The 26,703-nt window shown below is 42.6% G+C and overlaps 1 protein-coding gene across 1 annotated transcript; it reads left to right on the top strand.

Moving 5' to 3' along the window:
• The first annotated feature begins 813 nt into the window (after positions 1–813).
• Positions 814–22,338, top strand: Fam221a (family with sequence similarity 221 member A). Its single transcript, XM_034519501.2, has 7 exons — positions 814–989; positions 5,212–5,385; positions 8,850–9,040; positions 10,952–11,158; positions 16,001–16,117; positions 18,147–18,226; positions 21,876–22,338. The coding sequence occupies exons 1-7, from the start codon at positions 925–927 to the stop codon at positions 21,942–21,944; spliced, it is 903 nt and encodes a 300-aa protein (XP_034375392.1). The 5' UTR covers positions 814–924; the 3' UTR covers positions 21,945–22,338.
• The last annotated feature ends 4,365 nt before the right edge of the window (positions 22,339–26,703 follow it).

Raw genomic sequence — 26,703 nt, 5'->3', positions numbered from 1 at the left:
CTAGGCCGAAAGCCAGCAAGCTTCACTGATTTTTCGGTCTCTACCTACCTTGGAACTGGGGTAGTAAGAGTCTGAGATGCCTGGTTCGTTATGTGGGTGCTGGGATCTGAACTACTTATCATTGCACAGCAAGCACTCTTAGCTACTGCTCCAAGTGGCCAATTCTCCAAGACTACGTATATTTCAAGAGACGGATTAAATAGAAAGAGGTATAAAAAGCCAGCCCTGTTTTGAGAACCCATTGTATGCTGGCACTGCACTTGTTCTTAAGGAGACTCTGGGATTGAAGGAGTGACAAGCATGATGTTGGAAGTGGGCAAACAGCATCTGTTTTGCAGCCTTGGGCTACGCAGGAGAAGCCAGTTTGTAGGGCTCTGGTAGCGGTAGGGTGGCGATGCTCAAGCAAAGTTAGGCTTAAGGCCAGAAGAGGATCGCCAGGTAGATTGTAGGCCAAGCAAACAATCTTGAGGGTTGGTGGAGCTGTTTGACCTGGAGCAGCAGGAGGGGCGGGCCAAAGCGGGGCTTGGCTAGGGGTCGCGGCACAAGGGAGGAGCCCGGCGCTAGGACCGGCTGGGTGCAAGGGTAGGGCGGGAGCTTGGTGAGAGATAAGGCTCTGGGGCGGGATGAGGGCGGAGCTAAGTGGGGCGGAGCCCAGGGGAGAGGGCGAGGTTGATTGGGGAGGAGCTGCGGGAGAGGGCGGAACTAAGGGGGACGAGGGCGGGACTAAGGGGTCGGAACTAAGTGGGTGAAACAGAGGGGCGGGGCCGAGGACGGGGGCGGGGCCGAGGACGGGGCGGGGCTAAGGGCGGGGCCGGGCAGTTTCTGGCGGCAAGGTTGGTGCTCGCGCAGGTCTGGCGGATCCTGCTGGCAGCTGCAGGACGCGCTCAGAGCTCGAGGCAAGGGCTCCTTTCGCTTCCCGCGGCCATGGAGCGGCTGACGTTGCCTCCCGGCGGAGCGGAGGCGGTGGACGAATACCTGGAGTACCGGAGGTGAGGCCTTAACTTTGCTCCGCGGGGTGGGCTCCCGTTCAGGGTTGGGTCTCTTGTCGGAGCACCTTGGGACAAAGTGGGACCCGGCGGGCGAACGCACTAGCGCTCCAGGAGTCCGTTCCTGGGTTGTTAGAGAGGCCTGGATTAATTTCATATCTCATCTTCTGTAATTAAATTTGCTGACACACAGTTCTATTCTATAATGAATCTCTTCTGAGACCACTTGAGAGTCTCCCTTGCCAAAAGGGGATGATTAACTACTTTTATAATGGATCCTTTTTTGTTTCTCTTAGTGACAATTGAAGAATTACATATTGGGCCTATAAAAGTTAATAGGTGTCAGTTTGTACATTAATTCAGTGCTGGATAAGACGTGAACTGCCGAATGCTCTCCCAAACCAAGGAAGATGGTTTTAGGACTTAGTTTCCGAGACTCCTCTGTGGAAGCAGGGGACACAGCTGCTTGCTCCTCTGGCCCGAGGACGCACAAAGGCTTACACATTTGCCTCCAAGCTCCCAGCGCCCAGGAAAGGTTTCTTTTTGATAGTTGGGAAACTGGGAGAATAGGGGTTACAGACGACTTGGAGGATGTGTGTGCACAAAGGAAAGGCCAGATGTATAGAGCTTATTGGGGGTGGGGGCGGTGTCTAGGGAATTGGGTTTCCCAGCATATTGCCTCACTATTGTAGTTGTGGGTAATGCTTAGAACTTTCTGAAGACTCTGGACAGGAAATGTGAGATAGAACGGCTTGATTGGTCTGGCTTAGTTAGATTTCTATTGCTCTATTGAAATACTATGATCAAAAGCAACTTGAGGAGGAAAGGGTTTATTTCAGTTTATAGCTTGTAGTCCATTATCCAGGGAGGTCAGGTCATGCAGTGCCCCTAGAGGGTGCTGCTCATTGCTTTGCTGCTCATGGCTTGCTCAGCCTGCTTGCTTATAGCACTGTAGACAGTGCCCAGGAGCGGCACCACTCACAGTGAGCTGGGCCCTCCCACTTCAATCAGTGGTCCAAACACAGGCTTGCCCACAGGTGTGTGTGTGTGTGTGTGTGTGTGTGTGTGTGTGTGTGTGTGTGTGTGTTGGGGTCATTTTCTCAATTTAGATTTTCTATTTCTATATGACTCTAGCTTGGGTCAAGTTGACATAAAACTGGCTTCCTTAATTTTGATCTCTGGCTTTTCCTAAGACTTGTCTCTTGTCTAGAAAAATGCTAGGGACAGGCTCATGGAAAGTTATTTTTGCAAGCATAAATATTATGGAACATGTTCCTTTAAAAGAGATTATTTCATCCTTTACAATCAACAAGATTGAGAAACATGAGGACTTGACCTTTTAGATATAAAAGGGTTTTATGGGAAAGGCTTCCCAAAATGATCCCTATCAGAAATAAACTTTCTATTGTCAGGGGCCAGGCCTGCAATTTCAGCCTTGAGGAGATGTCTAGGAGGGTAGTGAGTTCAAGATCAGTCTAAACCAGGTGGTAAGAACCTGCTGAAAAACCTAAGGGCTAGGCTGTAGCTCAGTGGCAGAGCCATCGCCTGGCAAATGCAAGGCATTGGGTTTTACAAACAAACACATAAAAAATGCCAAACAAAACGAATTTCCACTTTTTAATTTTTGTCTTGCCTTTGATGAGGCACCTGGGAGGGAGTTTACAGTCTTTTTCCTCAAAAGACTGGATCAAAAAGACCCCATCAAAAGATGGGGTGCCTGGGGGCTTACTAGAAAAGCAGGCTCTCAGACTTACCTGGACTCAGTAGCTCAGTTCAGCAGGTGAATACAATGCCCTGGAGACACTGGACTTACAATAAAACCTGAGCTGTTTTGGTTTGGAATTTAGACACCAACACTTTCTTAAAAGATTTGCATTTATCCTTCACTTTTTCTGTATCTGCTGGTGTTCTTTGATGGATATAATAAAACATTATCTCAGAATAAGTGCATTAAAAAACTATTGTGTGCCTAGAGTACTTAAGCAAAGGAGGGAACAAAAAAGGGGCAAGCCTTAGGGGAGAGGAAGGATTCAGACGACAGGCACAGTGGGAAGGGGGTAGAAAGCTCTGTCTGCATTCTTTTGTTTTCTTGGTGGATAAACACATAAACATACACTAGACTGTTAAGTGTAAAGTCCAATGGGAAGCTCCACAGCCTTAGAAATTCTAACTTTGCGAAAGTCCACTGAGATGTATAGACTTTGGGGCTGGGTAATCATAGTGTGTGACTTTTATTATATTTGCAGGGTTTTAAAAGTTTATTTAAGGGCTGGAGAGATGGCTCAGCGGTTAAGAGCACTGACTGCTCTTCTAGAGATCCTGAGTTCAATTCTCACCAACCATATGTTGGCTCACAACCATCTGTAATGGAATCTGATGCCTCTTCTGGTGTGTCTGAAGAGAGCAATAGTGTACTCATATACATAAAATAAATAAATCTTTAAAAAAAAAGTTTATTTAAAACAAGGGAGAAGATTTTGCTGATTGTATAGCTTATTAGGTTTTTAATTTCTACTACAACTAGCTATTTCAGAACAAGAAAAAGCATGTTATGTACACAAAAATCATAAACATTCTATAAACACCACTTTTCCAGGAATTAAAGGGAGATATTTTCAAAGAGAACTTTTCTCCAGTTTGAACAAATTCTTTTATTTTTTTTTTAAGTATACTTTTCCTTCTCACAAAGCAAAAATTTCCCCATAGAAATAGTGCAGGCTGCAGGCTGATTTTTTTTTTTTTTTTCATAAAATTTTGGGATCTGAAATTAAACCTTGAAACATCTGATCACCCAGTACATCCCATGAGTTTGAGCTTGTGTAAATCAGAGCATGTTTTCAGAGATCACGTGACCTTCAGCTTCTGCCCATAGGTCAGAGGTCAGGTATGGCAAACAGTTATGCTGGCTTCTGCACTGATATATTTTTAGTTTTAGGTACTGTTTTTAAAGAATGAAAACATAATTTTTAGCAGAGTAAGCTCAAGATTTTTATTTTCTTGAGATGGGTTGGGTCTTGGTGTGTAGTCCAGGTTGGACTCCAATTTATCTTCCTGCCTCAGTGTTTTTAGATGGGATTGTGGGAATCCAACCACCACATCTAGTTTAGGCTCTAGCTTTTAATGAGAAGAATGTATATTTGTTTCAGAATTAAAGGAGAAATTAAGATGAGTATGTGATAAGTCTCTACTGGCAAACCTTGGTAAGTGTATGGTTACTTTTCTGTTGCTGTGATAAGATACCATAGTCAAAAGAAATTTAAGAAGGAAGGATTTATTTTGGCTTGGGGTTCCAGAGGGGTAGAGTCAATTCCAGCCAGGATGGTGTGGCCTAGCCTGGTGTGGTGGCAGGAGTCAGAAGATGGCTGATTGTGCTTTGTCTGCACACAGGAAGCTGAGAGAGACAGGGCAGGAAGTGGAGAAGCTATAGTCCCTCAAAGCTGGCCTTGAGCAATGGACTTCCTCCAGCAAGGCTGCACCTCTTAAAGGTTCCATAACCTCCCCAAACAGTGCCACCACATGGGGACCAAGTGTTCAGATACAAGAACCTATGCGGGACAGTTCTCAGTCAAACCACCACAATCAGTAAAGCTGTATTTTAAAATTGTTACCTACAATCTTATATGGAAAACGAGTGGAGAGATTTCTTTCCTAAGGCATCGCTGGGTCCATGGGTGAAGTACCTAAAATGAAAGGAAGATTGAGCAGGGAAAAGCTTACAGAGTCAAGTTTTATGTGGCATTGGAGTGAAAGAAAATAAACTTACAGGAAATCCTGTACCTTGATGCTTAGGTTGCTTGAGTGGTGTACAGTCGGGGAGCAGTATGACTGAATGACAACAGAGTGTGACCGACGGGCAGTGGACTAGGGGATTTAGCCTGCTTGTCTAGATTCTTCTCTGTCCTGTTCTGTCTTCAGAAATAAGTATGTTCTTTCTTTCCAGGTAGAGAGGGAGGCTCCTGGAATTGGGTAGGACCTGCTTCATGGAAGACTATTTGGGATCATGGGCATGGCATTCCTACTTTGGCTATTGGCTCAAGAAGTTGTTTGCACATACTGAACTCCATAAGAAGCAAACACTTTATTGTTACTGTTTGTAATTTGGCTATGTATTTGTATTGAAAGTCAAAATCAATGTCAAAGCCACTTTTCAATTAAATATACAAAAATAATTTAATTTTTGGATTGGAAAATACTCAAGGATTAAAAGCAATGCTTGTTGTTGTAGAATTGTTGGTGAGGACGATGGAGGGAAACTTTTTACTCCTGAAGAATATGAAGAATACAAGAAAAAAGTTTTACCCATGCGTTTACAGAACAGATTATTTGTGAGTTGGCGCTCGCCAACAGGAATGGATTGCAAACTTGTTGGCCCAGAGACACTGTGTTTTTGTACACATAGGTAAGTTACTGTATCATCTTCTTTTTTAATGTTTTTAAAGTTATGCGTATGTGTGCGTCTCTGGGTGGGTATGTGCAGGTGACTGCAGAAACCTCAGGCATCTGCCTGGAGCTGGAGTTTCAAATGACTGTGAGCCACCTAAGATAGGGCACAGGGACCCAGACTCTGCAAGAACAGTGTGAGCACTTAACTGCTGAGCCGTCTCTCCAACTCACTTGATCATGGTTTTTTGGTGGCTAGAAAATTAAAACTATAGCAAAAGCGTAACTTCCTTCTATAAATAACAGCGCGATGATTAAGAAACATTGGATGCTTCTATTTCCATGGTGCACTAGAACTATGTGAGGGATTTTAAATGTATAATGAACTTTCAAATCCTATTAAACTTATCACAGAGTCTATCACCATGAGCAGCTCTTGTGTTGCCATTGGCAACAGAGGATGATGTTTTTCCAGGGGTCTTTCAGTTTGGGGAAAGTAGCATCTGCTGGTCCTACTATTACATAGGTGGATACTTGGTGGTCACTCTGATGCATTCTGGTAAGCATGTTCATCCACAGTAGACCCACATCTCCTCAGAGTTACAAATTACCCTTCACATCCTCGGGGAGTACTGCATTTGTTCATTTCTTGGAGAGAGTATGGCTAATTATCTCAGGCTGGCCTGGGACTTGGTGTATAATACCAACGAGCCTCAAATTCATGATTCTCTGGTCTGGGTGCTGGGATTATAGGCATGTATCTCCATACCTGGCCTTATACCTTGAAAAACAAAAATACCCATTCTTTTGACTTCAAATTGTTGTGTTCAAAAACATTACCTAGAAAAGAGCCCTGAGGGGCCAGTCATAATGTGTGTTGTTTGTGCTGTTGTTGCACCTGTGCATTTCTGCCAGTTTTTCTATCATCTCACAGTTGTAACCACCAAAATGACCAAATTGCTTTGCAAAACGTTTGAGACAGCCGGGCGGTGGTGGCGCACACCTTTAATCCCAGCACTTGGGAGGCCGAGACAGATGGATTTCTGAGTTTGAGGCCAGCCTGGTCTACAGAGTGAGTTCCAGGACAGCCAGGGCTACACAGAGAAACCCTGTCTCGAAAGACAAAAACAAAACAAAACAAAAGTATAAGACAAAAGAACCACTGAACACAGCACCTATTTCTAGGGACCAGGTTTAACTTTTCAGCCTAAGGAATCCATTGAAGGGGAACCGCCCTGTTTCAACAGTAACTTCTGAGGCTGTTTCTGAGAGACTCTTTGTCTAGTTGCTGTTTACAGAGTTGTAGTTCGCCAGAAGTTGCCAGGCAGTTGCTAGGATGAGTAATGTGTATAGACTGCCTCTCAACTTACCTAGAAACCCTGACGAAAAACACCAGGGAGGAATGGAGGGTGATGGCTACATGTTCATATCTGTCAAAACTGAAGGGCTTGGGCAAAAAAGTCTTATAATCTGTGCTTGTGAACATTTATGTCAGTTTCTGTGTGGAATTTGTGCAGCCTGAAAGTGATCCTCAAGCTTCAACCCAACTACAATGAAGATATTACTCTGGAGTATTCATTACTTAATAAAATTTCTAATCAACGTGTATCTTTCTGTTTACAAAAAATGGAGAATATACAGAATGGTAGTCGGACACTGACCACCCAGAACCTGTTAGTACTTTTCATTTTATCTGTGTAATTTTCTCTTTGCATTGTATATTCTGTGTGTGTATAAAATATGACACTGTTTTTTTTTTTTTCCATGATTGAGTCACAGGAAATGTGTATGCACGTGATCATTAGTAATCTCAAGGCAGGTTTTTATAATTGCTCTGTGTTTCAGCTAGTCCAGTGGTGTTCACTGTCATTCTTGAAACCATGGGTGAGTCTCAGGTTATGTTAGGCAGAAAGTCAGGTTACAAAAAAGGGGATTCCAATTCCTGTCCTTCCCTGGGCTTTAACCGATTTAATTTCTTCTTCTTTTTTTTTTTTTTTTTTTTTTTTTTAGATTTATTTATTTATATGGGTACACTGTAGCTGTCTTCAGACACACCAGAAGAGGGCATCAGATCCCATTATAGATTGTTATGAGCTACCATGTGGTTGCTGGGAATTGAACTCAGGACCTCTGGAAGAACAGTCAGTGCTCTTAACCACTAAGCCATCTCTCCAGCCCCCGATTTAACTTCTAAATGTCTTATGTTATAGTATTGGGATTCTGTGAAGATTTTTATCCAAAGAGAGGGCTTAGCTGCTAAAAAAATGTGAAGACGGCTGTCCGGCAATGGATTTTTGCATTCTGCTAGTGCATTTACCACACCACCTTTACATCAAATCCTAATCTATTATTATTTTTTTAAGAGTGTATTTTCCGACATGAATTCTAAGGTTAAAGGATGGGAATTTTAGAGTTCCTTGAGATAAGTAAATTGCATTAAAATTATATTAAACTCATTTCAGTTTTAGATACCAAAGTGTAAAAATACATGTAAGTGATGGACTTTAATGAAAACCATTCTTTGTAAAAATCTTGCATTTATTTATCTGTTCATTTATTATTTATTTACTCATGTGTGCGTTCATGCGTGGAGGTCAGTGGGTCCGGGATCAAACTCGGGACATCAGGCTTGGCAGCAAGTGCCTTTATCCACTGAGACATCTCACAGGCCCTCTTTAGCTTTCTCGGTGTGCTAGGGTGCTCACTGCCATATACACAGTAGGCAAGTGATCTACCACTAAGCTGTATCATTTTATATATTTTTATCATGCGTGTGTATAAGATAGATAGATAGATAGATAGATAGATAGATAGATAGATAGATAGATGACACAGGCCTGCCATGACACTGTGGATGTGCACAGGACAACTTAAGGGCAGTGGTTCACTTCTCCCACCATGTAGGTTTCAGGAATCAAAATCAGGTCATTGGATTTGGCGGCAAACCCTTTGAGTGACTTACCACTTCCCTCTCACCTTAATATTTTGACAGGGTCTTGCTGAATAGCCCAGGCTGGCCTCCTACTCATGATCCTCCTGCCTCTACTTTCTGAATGCTGAGATCATACCTGTATGCCATTACACCTGACTCAGAGAAGCCTGTTATAAAGAGCTGTTTTGTGTGGCTGGTTGTGTTTTAGCAGTGGAACAAAGACGATGCCTTAGGTTTGATTTCCAGCATAGTCCCCATAAAAGGAACATTTTCTTCCATTGAAGATATGCATCCCAGACTAAGAGCTGCAGTGACAAAGATTTTAAGGGATTTATATTTCTTTATACAGTTGTAAAACTTTGTAAATAACCAAAAAATTAAGATCTGAAAAAGTGAAGGCTACTAACTGATAGGGTTTGCTTTTACCATATTAATATAAATAAATAACAAGAGAAAAAAACAGAATCAAAATAATTATGTAGGCATCTAATAGACACCAAATTGTAATGTTTGACAATATCCAAATGTGTTTGTGTTTCTGTTTTTTAAAGGTATAAACAGCACAAAACTGACTTTGAGATGATTCCACAGCAGCGTCCCATTGATCTACCTTGCCGAGTGAGTGGTTGCCGGTGCAAGGCTTACCACTATGTGCCTCTGAATGGTACCCAGCCTATTCGTTGTAGATGCAAACACTTTGCTGACCAGCACAGTGCTGCCCCTGACTTCACATGCAATGCCTGTAAGTTCTATTCTTATACAAAGTCGCAGAGTGTTTTAAGTTCTTTATTAAATACTTAATGGATTTTAAGACAATTTATGTAGTTACAAAGTCAGTATTTAGCTACAAAGCAGAATTCAATGGGTGGATACTTAGTTCTTGGAATGTTTAAAGTTTAGTGTCACAGAATTTAAATAATTTAAGCAATAGGGGTAGATCTTAAAGAATTACTAGACAAGACATTATTATTATTATTATTTTCATTTTGGTTTTTGGTTCCTTTGTGTTGTCCTGGCTGTCCTAGAACTCTCTCTGTAAACAAGGCTGGCTTTGATCTCACAGAGATCCACCTGCCCCTGCCTTCTAAGTTGCTGGACTAAAGGCATGAGCCACTACTGCCCAGCTCAAAAGTTGTTTTTTGTTGTTTTTCAAATTTATTTTAATTTTATGCCTATAGGTATTTTGTCTACATGTGTGTCTGTGTGCCATGTGTGTACTTGGTATATGTGGAGGCCAGAAGAGGGTATCAGATACCCTGGAACTGGAGTTACAGATGGTTGTGAGCTGTCATGTGGGTGCTGGGTTCTCTGGAGAAGAGCAACTAGTGTTCTTAACCACTGACCCATCTCTCCAGCTCTGATAAAAAGTTTTCAGTAACAGGGACTGGAGCAACGGCTCAGCAGTAAGGAACAATTATTCTTATGGAGGGCCTGGGTTCAGTTCCAGCACCACATAATGCCTTACAACCATTCATAGGACAGACATTGTGCACATTCATACATTAGGCAATTGCTCATATACACAAAAATAAAATAAATAAATCTATAAAAATAATAAAAATGTTTTTAATGAGAGTTTCATTAACCTGGCTCCTTTTTTCTATGGTAGTTGGTGTTGGGTGGGCATTGATCCCAAGATCTCAGGAATGCTAGGCAAGCCCACTGAGCTATACCACCAGTCCTAAAGGAATTCTTTACAGACTTTTAAAAAAAGGGATTTTATAAGTTAAAAATAATGCAATGAGCTGACAAACATTTCAGATTTTCTGACTGTGGGTGCTCAGACAGTAAATTCTAATGTTGTAGTTCCAAGTCCATAAGCAGATCTGAAGCTTTGCTTACTGCAAGCACTTTGGTTAAAGGAAACTCAAGTTTGGTCAAAGGGACAGTAGCGGAGTAACTGTGTTTCATCTGACAAGCATGGAATTAGTTGTATAAAACTTAGAGGCTTTGGTTCTCATCCACAGGTATAAGTGGTATGAGCAGGTAAAGATTTTAAGTTAGATATTCTGGTCTCCATTCCAATATGTCTGCTTCAAAATCACGTCTGTGCACACACGTGTGTGCCTGCATGTGTGACCTTGGTGCTGGCAAAGGCCAGAAGAGGGTATCAGATCCCCTGAAACTGGAGTTAGAGACAGTTGTGAGCTGTTGTATGGGTGCTGAGAGCTGAACTCGGGTCTTCTGAAAGAACAGTACGTGCTTTCAACCTACTGAGCCATCTCTTCAGCCTTTGTTTATTTGTTTATTTGTTTATTTATTTATTTATTCTTTTAGAGTCAGGGTTTTGCTATGTATACAGGCCTGACCTGAGGGTTGTGATCCTCCTGTCTCAGCCTCCAGAGTTCTTGGCTTACAGTAGTTCTCCGCAGTGCTCAGCTTTTCGGTAGCTTTTGAGGAGACAGTCTGCGTTTTCTGTCACTCTAATTTTTAATGCAGTGTCTTTTGGGCCCAATTGGTCATTGAAACCTCCCCCCACCCCCACTTCAATGTTCACCTGTTAACCACTTCAGCATCTGTAAGAATTGCAGTGGCTGGAGAGAAGAGATGCAGAGTCAGAGGACTTATCCTTATCTGGCTCTGGCTAAGATAAATGTCCCAGGGTGGGCAGCTTAGTGCTTGTTAACAGTTTGCCCTTCGTGTCTTGATTCAGGCTCCAAGTGTTCCGGCTTCCATAGCTGCTTCACCTGTGCCTGTGGCCAGCCGGCGTATGCCCACGACACAGTGGTGGAAACAAGGCAAGAAAGGTTGGCGCAGGGAAAACCAGTAGGACTGGATGTTCCCTATGCTGCAATGGGAGGTCTAACTGGTTTCAGCTCACTGGCAGAAGGCTACATGCGCTTAGATGACAGTGGCATCGGTAAGTGAGGAAGTGTGAGCGTGGTATGAGGCACACCAACAATAGTGACAACACCTTACGCTGACTTAGCATTTCAGAGTCATTTTCTTTCAGAAAAATTTTCCTTACTCGGTTTTTATTTTAAAAACTTTGTTGCACTATGTAACATATTGTCAGAAAACTGACAAAACACAAGAGAAAAGATTACTCTGTGGCAATACTTAACCAGAGTCCCCCATCCCTGTTGGTGGGAGGAGCTGAAGGGCACTTTTGTCTGCTGCAACAGAATTACTTGTTACTTTATTGTGTGCAGCTTGCTATTGTAATGCTTTTTCTCCCCTTCCCGCACCATCTTTCTTTTTCCTTCCCTTTTCCATCTTTTCTCACTGACCTATATCAAGTCCTTAAACTGCTATGTACTAATAATACTTTTCTTTACTTTGCAAGTATTTTCTCTGATATGCCATTAACTGTTTTATTTTAACACTAAAAGTGTTATTTTGTTCTTATTTATGTGTCTGTGTTTCTGTGTGTATTTGTGTGTTAGGGTGCCTGTGGGGCAGGAGAGGGCGGCAGGTCCCTGGTGCTCGGGTCCTTGGAAGAGCCGTAGGCACTCTCTCTCTCAGGACTGTCCCCCTAGCTCCTGATGTTGTTAAGATTATCTTTAAAAAGCTTGTAACTAGGGTTTGTGATTCCACGTTTTACACTTTGTTTTATAAATGTATTTTTCTGTCTTCATTTTATCTTAATATATAATTTCTTCTTTTTCATGAAGTTGGGACTTACTTTTGTGCACATGTGAGATACTGTAAGGTTTTGTTCAAATTGATGCTGGTTATACAACTATCATTTTTTTTCTCAAATAATTGGAGACACTGTCACATTCTGTTGTCCTTGTTATTTGTTTACCAGTAGCACACTTACTTAATTTCTTATTATCTCATGGTTTGCTTTGATATTTAACACTCTTCCTGTTTGTGTTCATCTGCCAAAATTATGATACTTTAACATATTTTTTTTTACATTTTATATAACTAGTTTGTTAAATCATATAAGCAAATTCTTCTATTCTTCTGTAGATTAAATGTACATGATTTTTTGTTTCTGTCTTTTGAGACAGGGTTTCTCTGTGTACCATTGGCTGTCCTGGAACTCACTCTGTAGACCAGGCTGGCTTCAAATTCACAGAAACCATTTGCCTCTGCCTCCAGAGTGCTGGGATTAAAGGCACCACCACCACCACCACCACCACCACCACCACCACCACCACTGCCACCACCTCCTGCTGTACATGATTTTCTTAGCTTAGAAAACATAAAACAGCTTCAGAAAACGTAAACACAAGTGCGAAGGTGATGACAGTGGTCGGGGCTTCCTAGTGCTCAGAGTTGCTCCAACCACTTCACAGGACCTCACATGTTCCTGATGGCAATCTGTGACTTCAGCCGTCACTTCTGTTTTACAGATGGGGAGTAAAGACATTATACAGGGTGTTCCTGTTCAGTGGTTCTCAAGCTGTGGGTTACAACCCCACTGGAGTTGTATATCAGATATCCTGCATATTGGAAATTTCCATTACCATTCATAGCAGTAGCAAAATTACAGTTACCAAGTAACAATGAAATAATGTTATGGTTGGGGGTCACCACATGAGGAACTGTATTAAGGGTCCCGCATTACGGGGGGTTGAGAGCCACTGCTCTTGTTCATCAGCTAGTTGGACTGGGTGCAACCCAGAGACTGCTCTAAACTCTGGTCTGCCTCATTCTTGTCTCTTTCTCTATAGCCACCATATTGTTTTCATGTTGCAAGCACAGAGTAAATAAGTGAATTCACATAATTTTACTACCTCAGAATATTCTTGACCTATTGGTAAAGTTTTTCAGAAATTTGGCCTAATTTTTTATTATAAAAACATTGCAACATTTTACTTAATAGCACATTCACTATGCAGATTAATATAGAGAGAACTGATAATTTATATTTTGTCTTCATTTATTTGTGCTTTTCTGTGCAGACAAGTGGAATTTTGAAATACTGTTTTTTTTTAAAGATTTATTTATTTATTTTATGTATGTGAGTACACTGTAGCTGTCTTCAGACACACCAGTAGAGGGCATTGGATCCCATTACAGATGGTTGTGAGCTACCATGTAGTTGCTGGGAATTGAACTCAGGACCTCTGAATGAGCAGCTAATGCTCTTAACTCCTGAGCCATCTCTCCAGCCCTGAAATTATTTTTCTAGAAGGCCCACATAATTCTTATTGTTTCTATTTAATCTTTAAATTTATTAAAAAAGACATTTATTTATTGTGTGTGGTTATGTGTGTAGGCACACATGTGTATATGTATGAGAGCACATGTAGAATCCAAAGGACAACTTTTTGGAGTAATTTCTCTCTTTCTATCACACGGGACCTCTTTTGGGACTTTTAGGTAGTTTTTCAGTATAGTCTGCAAATAGTGATATATTTGCCTCTTTTTTTACACAGGTCTTCCTAATCCTATCAGCTGTTTTATAACTGTTCTGAAGGGTGGTGGTGAATTCTCATCTTGGCCTTTCTAATATTTGTCCCTCAAGTTGCTGCAGTGTACAGAAAGAAACTTTTCATCTTGCCCCCATCTTTTTTTAAAAAAACTTTTCTATTGCTGTGATAAAACACCATTCCCTCCATTCCTTGGGCAACTTATAAAAGAAAGTGTTTAATCTGGGTTTATGGTTCCAGATGGTTGGTGTCCCTGACTGGGAGTGAAGGCATGGCTGTTAGAATACCTGAGAGCTCACATCTTGAGCTACAACTAGGAGGCAGAGAGCTTACTGGGGATGGTGTGGGCGTTTGAAACCTCAAAGCCCAACCCCAGTGCTAAACTTCCTCCAACAAGGCCACACCTCCTAGTCCTTCTCAAACAGTTCTACCTAGTGGGAGACAAGTATTCAGATATAATGAGTCTATGGGCTATTCTTATTCATGCCAGCAAACACCATGAGGAAGGGGAGGTGATAAGTAAAGGTAAGTGAGGAGAGGAGATCCAGAAATTTCTGTCCTGCTGAAAGAGAACCCAGGGGTGGTGGTGCTTAGACTCTGAGCCATGTATAGTGCTCTAGACAGTGGGGCTCTATGCCTGGGACTTGATTTCTGTGTGATATAGAAGTTTCCACAAAGCTCCCAGGAGGGCACAGGAGACAGTTGAGCCCTGAGATGATGGGTCTGCCATGCTGTGTATCATAGTGGGGCTCAGGTGACCTTAGAGTGTAGCTGAAGGTGGGTCCCCAGCACTGGAAGATCCAGTGGGAAGTGACAAACCTTGGAGCCTGGTAGAATCCGGATTTTCAGTGAGACCAAATGGGAGACCACCAGGCCCAATCCATGTAGGGACTAAATTACAAAAGAGCCCAGTCCTTAACATTAGAGATCCATGCAGCAATCAAAGAGAGGATTACAGGTGACAATCCATTCCTGAGGGAGGCCATGGCAGGAAGCTAGTCAGAAACTGAAGCAGAGATCATGGGAGAACCCTGCTTACTGGAGGCTTCCCATAGCTCGTTCTACCTCATATAACCCAGGACCTCTAGTGGGGAGGTTGCATGCCTGTAATTCCAGCACTGGGGAGGCAGAGATACAGGGATCTACATAGTGAGTTCCAGGACAGCCAGGACGACATTTAGAGACCCTGTTTAACAAAAAAAACCAACAAAACAAAACAATCATTCTGAATAAATAACCAAAGAGGGCCTCTTGCCCAGAGGTGATGTCACTCACATTGTACTGGGCTCTCCTGCATCAGTCATTTCTTTTCTTTTTTAAAAGATAAATAAATAAATAAATAAATAAATAAATAAATAAATTTTAATGTGGTGTTTGTGTAAGCTACATGCATACAGGTGCCTTTGGCGGCCACAAGAGGGTATTAGATCCCCTGGAAGTGGTGTTACAGACATTTATGAACTACCTGATATGGGTTCTGGAAGAGCAACACTCTTAAGCACTGAGCCATCTCTATGGCCCCATCCACCATTTCTAATTAGGGAAGTACCCTACAACATGCCTGCAGGACAGTCAGACACAGGCGGGTCCTCAGTGAGGTTCCCTTCTCTCAGGTGACTAGTTGGTGTCCCGTTGACCGCCCCTGAGCAGCTCGCTGGTCTTCTAGTAAGGAGTTGGTGAGAAGTGCAGCTCACCTCATACTGAATGCTTTGTTGTAGTGTCTCATGGCTATATTGGGGCCTGGTACTTCTTTCCTGACATAGTTACATTACTAGCTAATACTTTTCCTCCTGGAATGTTTCTGAGAAATACAAAAATTCTTTTTTTTTAAGTGTTTTTCTCCCCTTTGGGTGAAAGATAAAATTTTAAAATAAAATTTCCTTGGGACGGAGAGGTGGCTGGGTGGTTGAGAGCACTTGTTGCTTTGGCCAAGTACCTGGGTTTGAGTCCCAGAACCCATGTGGCAGCTCCTAAGTTTCTGTAACTCCATTTCCAGAGGACCCAACACTGGGCATCAGCACACACATGAAACACAGACAGACAGACAGATGCAGGCAAAACACCTATACACATAAAATAAAAATAACTTAAAATAAAGCCTTCTGTTTACCTGTTTCCTGATTTATGTTTGGTGCTTTGTTTTGTTTGAGTTGGGACCACAGTGTGTTCTTCAGACTCATCTGGTGTCTCATTCCCCAAGGGTATAGATTGTAGGCATGTGCTACTTTGGCCAGCTAAGAATGAAGTTGTTTTTTTTTTTTTTTTAGAAAACAATTCTGCTGATATTCTGATTTACTTCACAGTACAAATAATGAGTTGCTTGTATCTTTATAAACAGATATTTGATTTCCATTTTGCACATTTCCTGTTTCCAGGTGCACCCTCGGCTGACGTTTTGGACTCCCCTGTTTCGGCCGTGGACCATCCATTCCTAAGAGCCATGCACACGCCGTCTACTTCTTCTCCACAGCCACTAGGGGGCGGGAATGAAGGTAAGAAGGAGGTTTTGGTGAAGTAGCGGAATAGAGCTTTGATGTGCTTCCTAGGCAACAGAGCGGAGTAAGGACTTCCCCAGAGTCCAGTGCAGCGAACCAGTGAGTTCTTATTGGGGTTGCCAACAGGAACATGGGTGAGGAGCAGGGACACCTCAGATGTCGCTGCATTAGCAGAAAGGCCCCAACTCAGTGAAGAGCTGCACCCAGGAGCTCCCCATGCAGCCTGGCAGGCAGCGTCACAGGCCAGCCGGGACCTCCTCCCAGGGATTGGTTGTCCCCTCTCTCCTGAGCAACTGTTCACTCCTTTTTTTTTTTTTTTTTTTTTTAAATTTCTGCTGGGTTGGAGCCCTCTAAAAATCTGAATTCTTGTTTTCTCCCTACTGGTGACCTTCTGTTTACTTCGTATTTTCCTCTGAGGCTGTAAGCCTCCCCTTCCCTTCTCCAGGCAGTATTTCAGTTTAGAGGTAATGTTGCAAATGGCTGCCAAGTCTTTCCTAATACCAGGACTCTTAAAATGTAAAGTGAAGAGTGATGGAGGAAGACACCTGACGTTAACCTCTGGCCCTGGCCCTCTCTCCCTCTCCCTCCCCCTCCCCCTCTCCCTCCCCCTCCCCCTCCCCCTCCTCCTTTCCCTCCCCCTCCCCCTCCCCTCCCCCTCCCCCTCCCCTTTCCCTCCCCCCTTCCCCTTTCCCTCCCCCTCCTCCCCTCCCCCTCCCCCCTTCCCCTTTCCCTCCCCCTCCTCCCCTCCCCCTCCCCCTCCCCCTCCCCCTGCCCCTCCCCCTTCCCCTGTCTCTCCCCCTCCCTTTCTCTTCCCCTCCCTCTTTCTAGTTCTGGAACTTTCCAAAGCAGTTAGTATCATTTCTATGGTTGCCAATAGAAAGCCTCAATAGTGTAGAATGCTATCCATCATCTCTAGTTACAGCCTAAACATAGTTGGAAAGGTGTGTATTTGTGTGTGTTGGGGGGTGGGTGTGCATGTGGAAGTCAGAAGACCATTTACTGTGTGTATGTGGAGGTCAGAAGACTACTTGCTCTGTGTGTGTGTGTGTATGTGTCTCAGGGTTGGGGGTTGGTAGGTGTGAATGTGGAAGTCAGAGGACTACTTGCTGTGTGTGGAGGGTGGAGGTCAGAGAACTACTTGCTGTGTGTATGTGTCTCAGGGTTGGGGGCTGGTAGGTGTGTATGTGGAGGTCAGAGGACTACTTGTTCTGTGTGTGTGTGTGTGTGTGTGTGTGTGTGTGTGTGTGTGTCTCAGGGTCAGGAGTTGGTAGGTGTGTGTGTGGAGGGTGGAGGTCAGAGGACTACTTGCTAAAGTTGATGCTTTCCTTCCAACATGTGGGTCCTGGGGACGAACTCAGCTTGTTAGGTTGGTGGCAAGCACTTTACCTACCAAGTCTTCCGTTGTCTTTCTCTTGTACTTTTTGAGGAAGTGTTTTAATCTATAGCCTTGGCTAGTCTGGAACTTGCTATATAGGTAGCCCAGGCTGGCTTCCAGTTTTAACTCTTCCTGCTGCGCCCTCTCAATGACTTGGACTGGGTGTAAGCTCTGCGTCTGGCTCTGGGTAACTCATGTGGCGTAGCCGTGTGGTGTTATTAATAGGAGCCAGTCGAATACTTGGAGAATGTTTGCCACTGCAAATTACTTTTGTTTTGTGATGAGATTCTTGCCAATAAAGACTTCAGAGCATTTAGTCTATTTCTGGTTTGGATAATAAACTCTTATTATTTGGTATAAAGCAATCCTGTCTCCTCTCCATCTCTTTTTTAAAAAAGAATTATTTATTCATTTAATATATATGAATACCCTGTTGCTATCTTCAGATGTATCAAAGGAGGGCATCAGATCCCATTACAGATGGTTATGAGTCACCATGTGGTTGCTGGGAATTGAACTCAGGACCTCTGGAAGAGCAGTCAGTGCTCTTAACCTCTGAGCCATCTCTCCATCCCTCCTTTCCATCTCTTTTTGGGGGACATATAATGTTATAAAAACATGACTGAGTTTTTTTTTTTCTCATGTTAATAGGCCCAAGTACTCAGATATCTTCCTTGAGGAAACTGGAAGAGGATGATATGGCTTACTTTGAAAGACAATACCAGGCAAGGGTAAGTGTTTGCAGAAATCTACTTGCATAAGGCTTTACCTGAGGTACAGACACCACGGAAAGATTAGTGCTTGTATGTGCAACATCATTGAAAGTAATCTGTGAAGGTTTAACTCACAGATGGTATTAGGCTTTGAAGCTTCCTTAAAATAATTCACATAGAAAAAGGAGTAATGCGTAAATAGGACTAATATACCAGCTGATTCATGGAACTCATAGATATTGATTAAATACATAAATAAAATTAATATCAACCATCTGCATGCTTATAAATTTGTGTATCTTGAATTTTTTTATACATGGCTTAAAACAATTAAAAATACGTAAGTGTCAGGGGTGAGGCTACAGGGAGGCCGGTTGATGAGTGCAGGGTGCATAGGAGGAATACCCTCTAATATTCTGTAGCTCACCAGGGTGGTCATGGTTTGCAGTGGCTACAGAATGGCTAGCAGAGAGGCCTTAATGGCAAGAGAGAAGAGAAGGGGAACGAGGGAGAGAAACGCTTGCTGCATGGGTCTCCAAGGTTAACGGCTGGCCTCATTTGTAATTTGGTTTCTATGTGGATAGGATCTGCTGGTCTCCCACATGGTCTCATTGCAAATCTGGATCCTACCAGCTCCAAGGCCTGTCACTTCCCCATATGAACAGACACAGAAGTACTTGGTAGATGTTTGAGGCAATAGACACACCAACTACCTTGATGGAAGCGATAACATTTTATGTGGGTATTGAACCGCCCTGCACCACCGCAGTCCACACAAACACTGCACACAGCAAGGCTCTCCCTCCCTCTTACTGTCATCCTTCCATGGTGCCTTGCTAAGCTCCCATGAAACTGAGGGGTTGGAATTACAATGTTAAATAAATTCTTCACACAAGAGGCAGTGTACCGAAAAAACAAGATTATCTTAGCCTCCCCCAGGAGGAATTTTAAAGTCCACAGGGAGGGTCCTGAAGTCGGGAGGGGAGCATCCTGGACACAGTTTAAACCAGAGAGAAATGGTGGAACATTTTACAGTGATGGAAACTGTCTCTGTCTGTGCTGTAATCATTTACCATATGTGATTGTATAAGTCTAAATTTAAATAAAATTAAAAATGAAAAAATGTCCCTTAGTGACACTAGCTGAGGGAGGCAGAGGTGCTCACTATTCACATGTGTCTAGTAGCTCTCACTTGGACAGCAAAGATAGAAATCTTTCCACCATTGCAAACCATTCTTTTAGAGAACTTGGTCTTAAGGATATCTCTGTCTGGGCAGCTTTAACACAATACCACAAACAACAGAAACTTACTAAGTTTTTAAGGCCAGGGAGTCTTAAGTCAAGGTGCTTGCAGATATGATGTCCCTTGAGGGCTGCCTTCTGGTCCACAGTTGGTGCCTTCTTTCTGTGTGGCAGTGAGTGAGGGAAGGCAGCTGTCTGGCATCTTTTTCATAGACAACTGCATTCTTGAGGGTTGTCTGCTATTGGTGTTTTATATGTGTGCTTTTTGTTGTTGTTGTTGGTGGTGTGTGTTGGTGTGTGTGTGTGTGTGTGTTCCTAAGTTTGGATTCTATGCCTGACAGTGGATGCCAACTTTTAGTATTTTTATAAAGGGTGTTGCACTTTTCCTCTAGCTTCTGAAGAATAATTGAGACTGGACTATTGTACGTAGTTAACAATCTTTAGGAGCTTAACAACTGAGTAGTAGTATTTTATTTTAATCCTCTAAACTAATCTGGCTACTTCTCAGTCAGAATCCCCACAATACTTGCATTTTAGTACTGATCTGGCTTTCTCTCTCTCTCTCTCTCTCTCTCTCTCTCTCTCTCTCTCTCTCTCTCTCTTTCTCTCTCTTCCCCCCGCCCCTCGTGGACTCTTTCCTCATGGAGAATCTTTCCCCTCCCTCCTCCTCCCCCTCCTATCATCCCCTCTTCCTCCTCCCTTAGCTAGCCCTATTCTCTTCCTTGTTCAGTCATTGGCTGATCAACTAGCTTTATTGACCAATCAGTGTATAACTGGACAGCAGTGTTTATGCAACATTGAGACAGGAGATTCTTATACTAAGGATTGCAACCAGATATGGGGCCCAGAAACCAGCATTTGAATAATACAAGGATAATCTTTACACAGGGCACAATAACATGCCTACAGTTGTTCACATGATCCGCCTACCACCAAAAGTTCACATCCCCAGTACCAGCAGAGGTAGTTAAGTTTCCAAGTGTGAGTTTGGCAGGGATACAGACACTTGGAAGTCATAACAAAGGGAAAGACAGAGCCGAAGGACCTTAGAGATGAGCTGGAGTTAAAAGGCTTTTTGTCGCATGTTAGGGGCGGGACTTATAATCTAGTCAGTCTTCATTCTTGGAACACATGCTTACAGGTTAATTTTTTTTCTGGGTTCTGAAGTCCTTCTGTCCCTCCCCATGGGTCTGGATAGTGTTGGGTGTGTTGAAAGCATGTCAGTGCTATTTGTTTGCTGACAGATAGAGTGAAGTTCTTAGTTATGAATGCTTCTGGTTACTTATTATAAATAAACCTACATTAATAAATTTATGAGTTACAGTTTATAATTTTCTAGCCCGTATGGTTAATTGTTTTCTGAGACAGTTTTTAAACTCTCTGCAGTGGGGCTAATGGAATATAAAACTAAGAAGACCACACTGAAATGCTCTCCCTTGTGTAGGCATAAAGTCTTTACAACTTACTTTTAATAAAGGTTCAATCTCTCCTCTAGCCCACCACCCAGCAGAAGAGAAAAGTTATTAGGATTTGTGGGAGGTGGATCTGTTCAGCAATAGTTCTGTGGAGGTGAGCTCGATCTTCTTGGGCAGCAGTTCAGTCCTGCAGCAAACATCAAATATGATTCAGCAGCTGCAGACCAGTCCTCTAGGCAGGCAGACACCAGGCACGAACCAGCAGCTGCAGTCCAGTCCTGTCAGCAAGCAGACACCAGGCAGCTGTAGTTCAATCCTGAAGAAACTGCCAGGCTCCCTTTGAGAATTTCAGAGTGTATATAATGTATTTTGATCACATTTACCCTGCCTCATCTCCCCGTGGTTTCTTGATATTACTTCTGTCATTTAAGCTTAGAGGCCCCGCATTTCTACTTTTGGGCCTTTTATTTTTGTTCATCCCCTTGAAAGTTTGAGACACTGACGTGCCTGGAAGTTGTCCTGAGGGACGGTGATAAAGAAACAGTGAGATGTGTTATTGGGAGTCCTTACTGTCATGCAAAGGCTCATGGGTCTTGAAATTAGACGCCTGCTGCTGGGGCTCCCTGATTCTTAGTCCTAGGAACTGAGCTTTATGGGTGTTGGTGTCCCCAAGGATCTTGCTGAATTAGGTGTCTTCTGTAGCTGCATGGAACGAGCAGAGGCTGGGTGTCTGTTAGGATTTTAAGCATTTAGAAATATATCAGGGACAGTTCAAGTTCCACCCAAGGCAGTATTCATTTATATATTCTTTCATCAAACTTCCCCTGAGAAGCTAAAGCCAGTCATTTAAAGACATTCAGACATTCCTCATTTTGGATCAGATTTTGGATCTAGTGTTTAGCAGTTAATAACTCTTGTGGTCATGTTAAATAAGGCATGGCTAACGGGATGCTCAACCTTTATTTAGGATCATTAAAAAAAATTTATCAATAAATGCTTTAAATTTACAGATAAAAATGGAAAAGTCTGCTAAGCAGAAAGGAAAAGCCCCACCGCTGCCAAGCACAAAGCCGTCTTGAAGTCTGTTGGACAGATCGAGCCACCGTCCAGACACATCTTCTATTTATTTAAGTTTATTTTCTCTCAATCTGCGTACTTTCTTATTGTGTAAACATGTCTTTTTGAATTCTGCTTAGCTTATTGAAACAAGTTAAATGAATTATTATTATTATTATTTTTTTGGTCAGAATCCACGACTTAAGCACTTTATATGCCTTTTAAGATAGTCTATGGGGTAGCCCAAACTGGCTCTGAAGTCACAGTATTCCTGCCTCAGCACACATATACCTTCTGTCTCTCCTGGCAAGTTTTATATGCTATTTTCATGTACAGTAAATATTTTTAGTTTATCATAATTTAACTTTTCTAGTTTACCTAAAAGATTAAGGATATTATTAAAGGTTTTTAAACAAATACCTAGGGTCAGTTTTTTTCATTCAAAGTAGCAAGACTTGTCTTGACTATCCTGTTGTGGCTGGGTAGTGAGTGTTGCACTCCTCTGTGCCCTTAGTGACAGTCACTCAGCTGGCTCACCTGTTATGACCATTGTGCCTTCAGGCCTGGGCAGTGCCTGGGTTCCATGCCTTCCTCTCCTCAGTAGAGCAATCAGTGAGGGCTGTAGCAGTGGCTGCATGCTTCTACTGACCTGCCGGGCCTCACCTCCAGCCGGCTGAGGACTGGCCCTACTCAGCAACCTGTTCTTTGTGTGCTGCCACGATGCTGCTTCTCCAGTTTTTAACATTCTCCTACGCCCGAGTTTCTGAGCCCTTAACCCAGTATTATGCCCCCAGCTGTACTGCCTTTCCACAGAGTCACCCTGCCTCTGGGTACCAACAGGAGTCTTAGCAATAACCCAATATTTATGCTGCTTCAGAAACCAGAAACCTTGAATCAGACCAATAACTAGTTGTAATAAGTATTTGTATGTAAAGCTGTTTGTGAAAAAAAAAAAAGTATGACACACTGCTGTTTGCACGCCAATGCCACGCCAATGAATAAACATGCAAGGAGAGATGGAAAAGATGGCGGAACTAAGGGGTTGTGGTGGTGACTGGTGTGGGAGTGCAGTCTCTCGGCTGACAAAGGAGCATGTTGTTACCTAATACTCCCGACAGGGTGGTGCACAGCAGCCTGGAGCTCAGGTAGACTCTGCTTCTGAATGTGATGCCTAGCCACACGATTGCCCTGGCTTTAGGCAATGGCAGGATGTCCAAGAGGAAGAAAGGTTCGTTCTGTGGATTGGACCTCCTCGAAAGACCTCCATGGTCCATGTTGCTGCTGGAGGCCATGTTGACTTGTGGCCTGTGCTATAGCCAGAGGCCATGTGGATGTCAGTGGTCCATGCTGCCACTGGAGGAGACCATTGGAAGTCTACTATCTATGCTGCTGCTGGCTGTTAGGACAAGGAAGCTTCTTTGCTGTGGTATTGATGACTGGAGACTCACAGTTGAGAATGAGAGATATTGAAGGCTTCTGTGATACCACCTCCCCTCCCCAAAAGAAACTGTCTGGACAGGAAGCCATTGAAGAGAGAACTTAAACACTGTGCTAGGGACGCCGAGGTGTAGCTCTTCACAAAGTTGATAGCTTCTGACAGGGGGGCAGGGTAGGATTCACTAATCACTAAGTGACTGGCCATTGGGAGTTTAACCATGCTCCAATGTGTATATGTGCAACACAAATTGAACTTGATGCATTTTTTCCTTCCCGTGTTTTTTTTTTTTTTTTGGGGGGGGGTGGGGGGATACACAAGGGTGGGAAGGTTGTAACTTTAATTTTTTCAAATCCTATTTTTAATGATGGTCTTAACCTCCCTTTTAGCCTACCACCCACTGGTAGTGGGAGAGACAAGCTACGAGGGAAGTGGACTTGTTTAGAAAGGTTCTTTGTAGCAACTCCCATCTGTGTTGTCTGAAAATCAGCAGTTCAGTTCACAGGTTAGCAGGCAGCTCCATCTACTTGCAAACACTTCACCAGCAGTCCAGTTCAGTAGAGTCAGGTTAGCAACAGTGGTGACAACCTAGCAGAGACAGCCAAGCCTCAGCTCAAATCAGCAGGAGGGACCAGCAGGAACACCAGGAGAAGTTCTAGGCTGTGCCTCTCTCAGAGAAGCGAAGATCAGTGAAGATGTGAGATCCACAAGCATTGCACAGCTAGCTGGACCAGCATGCCAAGCTCTATCTCTGTCACTCCCTGGAGTCCTGTTTACACTCTCCAAACATCACGTGTCCTCCACTGCCTTGCCTCAGCACAGGTCTTGCCTTAACACATGCACCCAATCAGCCTGAGTCAGCGGAGCCCCGACGAATGGAGCTCAACTGTGCAGTGTAAGGTGGGCCAATACATGTGTGCTGTTAACAAAGAATCCTTCATCACGTGTTCTTTCACGTGTTTGCTTTAGCAGAACATCCTCTCTCCTGTGTCTGCTTCAGTGAAATTCCTTCATGAGTCTGCCTTAGTCATTCACTTGTATCCACTTTAGGAAAACACTCCTTTTCTCCAACAAAACACCATCAAACACAACTTATTCTCCAAAGAACCCTTAAGTTTCCACTTCAGAGGGTAGACCTGGAAGGTCTGGGAATCAAATGTGATTGGGGGTACATTCATTATGTGAAATTCTCAAATAATAAAAATATGTTGGGAGAAAAAAAAAAAACCCTGGAGAAATTATAGTCTGAATTTTCTCCAGGAAGCCTTGGTGGTATTCACCATTAAGGTCTTAAGACATGTTAATGGCTGAGAATGTTCTGGAAACTGAGAATGCAGAATGTTGGACCAATACAGGTTAAAATTAGTGGAAGACACTGCTGTTATCTTGGACTCTTGTTAGAGCAGATTGATGATGAAGTATCACGCTGTGGGATTTAACTGTGAAAGGCTTAATATAATTAAATGGACAACAAGGCATGGAGTCTGATTAAATTTAAATTCATGGTCCAAAGGGCAGGATAGAAAGACAGTTAAGGTATTTGAGGTGTATTACTACTCCTGCCTCACCTCTCATCTTTCAAATACAACAAATATAATATAACAAAGCAAACCTAAACTGTGATAACTGGCAAACAGAATGCCCATATAAGTCATGGTAGTGAATAAAAATACTAAATACAAAAAAACAAACAAAAATCAACCATCCAAACAACCCCTCCCCACACAGTTTTTTACCTATTTACCAGTTCCAAGTTCAGTCTTGGTTTTAGGAGGAAGAGAGCCCAGGTCCCTTTAATAAGTATCCCATATCCCCTGAAATTCCTTATGAGGCAGATATTTACCAGGGTAACTTGTTGGATGATGTTTTTATACACTAATATTCAGATGCTGATTGCTGTACCCACAGATCTGGTTGCAGTCCAGAATCTGTTGTATTTAAAAATTTGTCTTAAAACAACTTTATTATAAAAAAGCTACAAATCAAAAAGCATTACATGGCAAAATTAGCTAGATCCAAAGACTACACAACTCCGTGAAGTTCTATGTGCTTGAAATAGCCATTTAAAACTGAAGCTGTGGCACTTCATACTGGATAGTACACTTTCACTCTCAAATATATTTTTATACACTTATCTACAAAAAATCTATAACTGAGTTGGAAATAGAAAAACTAGCTTTATATCCTTTTATAACTAAGTGTTCATTACTTGCATTCCATCTTTCATTTACTATTTAGCCATTCAAAAGAAGGTGCTTAAACAAAAATGACATAAAAGAATATTCTTGGGTTATAGCTAAAGTAGTATTTACAGGAAAACTTATGACACCAAATATCTATAACAGCAAAGAAACTGGTGGTTCCAGCCATTATGCTGTGTCGGTAGAAAAATACAGGAAGGTAACCACTCCAGTCAGTACATGGGCAAATGACCTGTGCATGGCAACCTGCAAGGAAGAACAATTGACAAAATGTTCAACCCTGTAACAGAAACACAGATCAAAGCTCCAGTGAGACTGCAAGTTTTTCATAGAATGGGCGTCATCAAGAAAGCAAAGGACTACAAGCGCTGGTGAGGCTGTGGTAAGATACTCTCTTGGTAGGGATGCAAATCTGGAAATCTGTTTGGAGGCTGCTCAAGAAATTAAAAACAGAACTAGCATTTGAGTTAGCTATACCACGCCTGGGTTCATACCCCTGAAGAATCAATACTGTACAATACAGATACCTGCATACCAACATATGTCACAACACTATTCACATTGGTTGATATGGACTCAACCTAGTGCCAACAATGAAGGAATGCGTAAAAGAACCACACTTTCTTTTTAATGTCACGCAGTACTATTTTGTTTAAGAAGAATTAAATATCATTTGTAGAAAAATGTATAGAACAAGACATCACCATTCTAGGTGAACTAAGTTAGACTCAGAAAGACAAATATGTGGATTCTCATGTAGAATCTAGAAAAAGACAGGACAGCAGAAGGACTATCTGGGAAGAGAAAGAGAGCCCAGGAGGGGAGTGATGTGAGCCAGGATAAGAGATCTAAGTGCATGTGTAAATATGTTGCAATAAGACTTATTATTCTGTGGAGTGAATATACAACAAAGAAAGAACTAAGTAGTTAAGAGGAAATAATAAAGATTAGGCCAAGAATTGAAACAAGCAGGAAAACTCGAGAAGAAGTCAATAAAGTTCATTGTTTTCCTTGGAGACCAGTAAGCTTGTATCATGACTGATCAATGTGCGTGTGGTGGGAACAGGGTGATGACACAAATTGTAAATGTTAGGAATGTGACTGTTGCCATTACGGTAGATTCTATAGTTACTGAAAATGTAAATA

The sequence above is a fragment of the Arvicanthis niloticus genome, chromosome 15, assembly GCF_011762505.2.
Source record: "Arvicanthis niloticus isolate mArvNil1 chromosome 15, mArvNil1.pat.X, whole genome shotgun sequence".
NCBI classification, from domain to species: Eukaryota; Metazoa; Chordata; class Mammalia; order Rodentia; family Muridae; genus Arvicanthis; species Arvicanthis niloticus.
The sequence above is the reverse complement of the archived record's forward strand: the minus strand, read 5'-3'. Positions and strand labels throughout refer to the sequence as shown.

Excerpts from the sequence above, each read along its gene's own strand:
- Fam221a (XM_034519501.2), top strand. The coding sequence starts at position 925 with ATGGAGCGGCTGACGTTGCCTCCCGGCGGAGCGGAGGCGGTGGACGAA. Across the intron at positions 990-5,211 it reads GAATACCTGGAGTACCGGAG|AATTGTTGGTGAGGACGATG; the intron begins GTGAGGCCTTAA and ends TTGTTGTTGTAG. Across the intron at positions 16,118-18,146 it reads ACTAGGGGGCGGGAATGAAG|GCCCAAGTACTCAGATATCT; the intron begins GTAAGAAGGAGG and ends TCATGTTAATAG.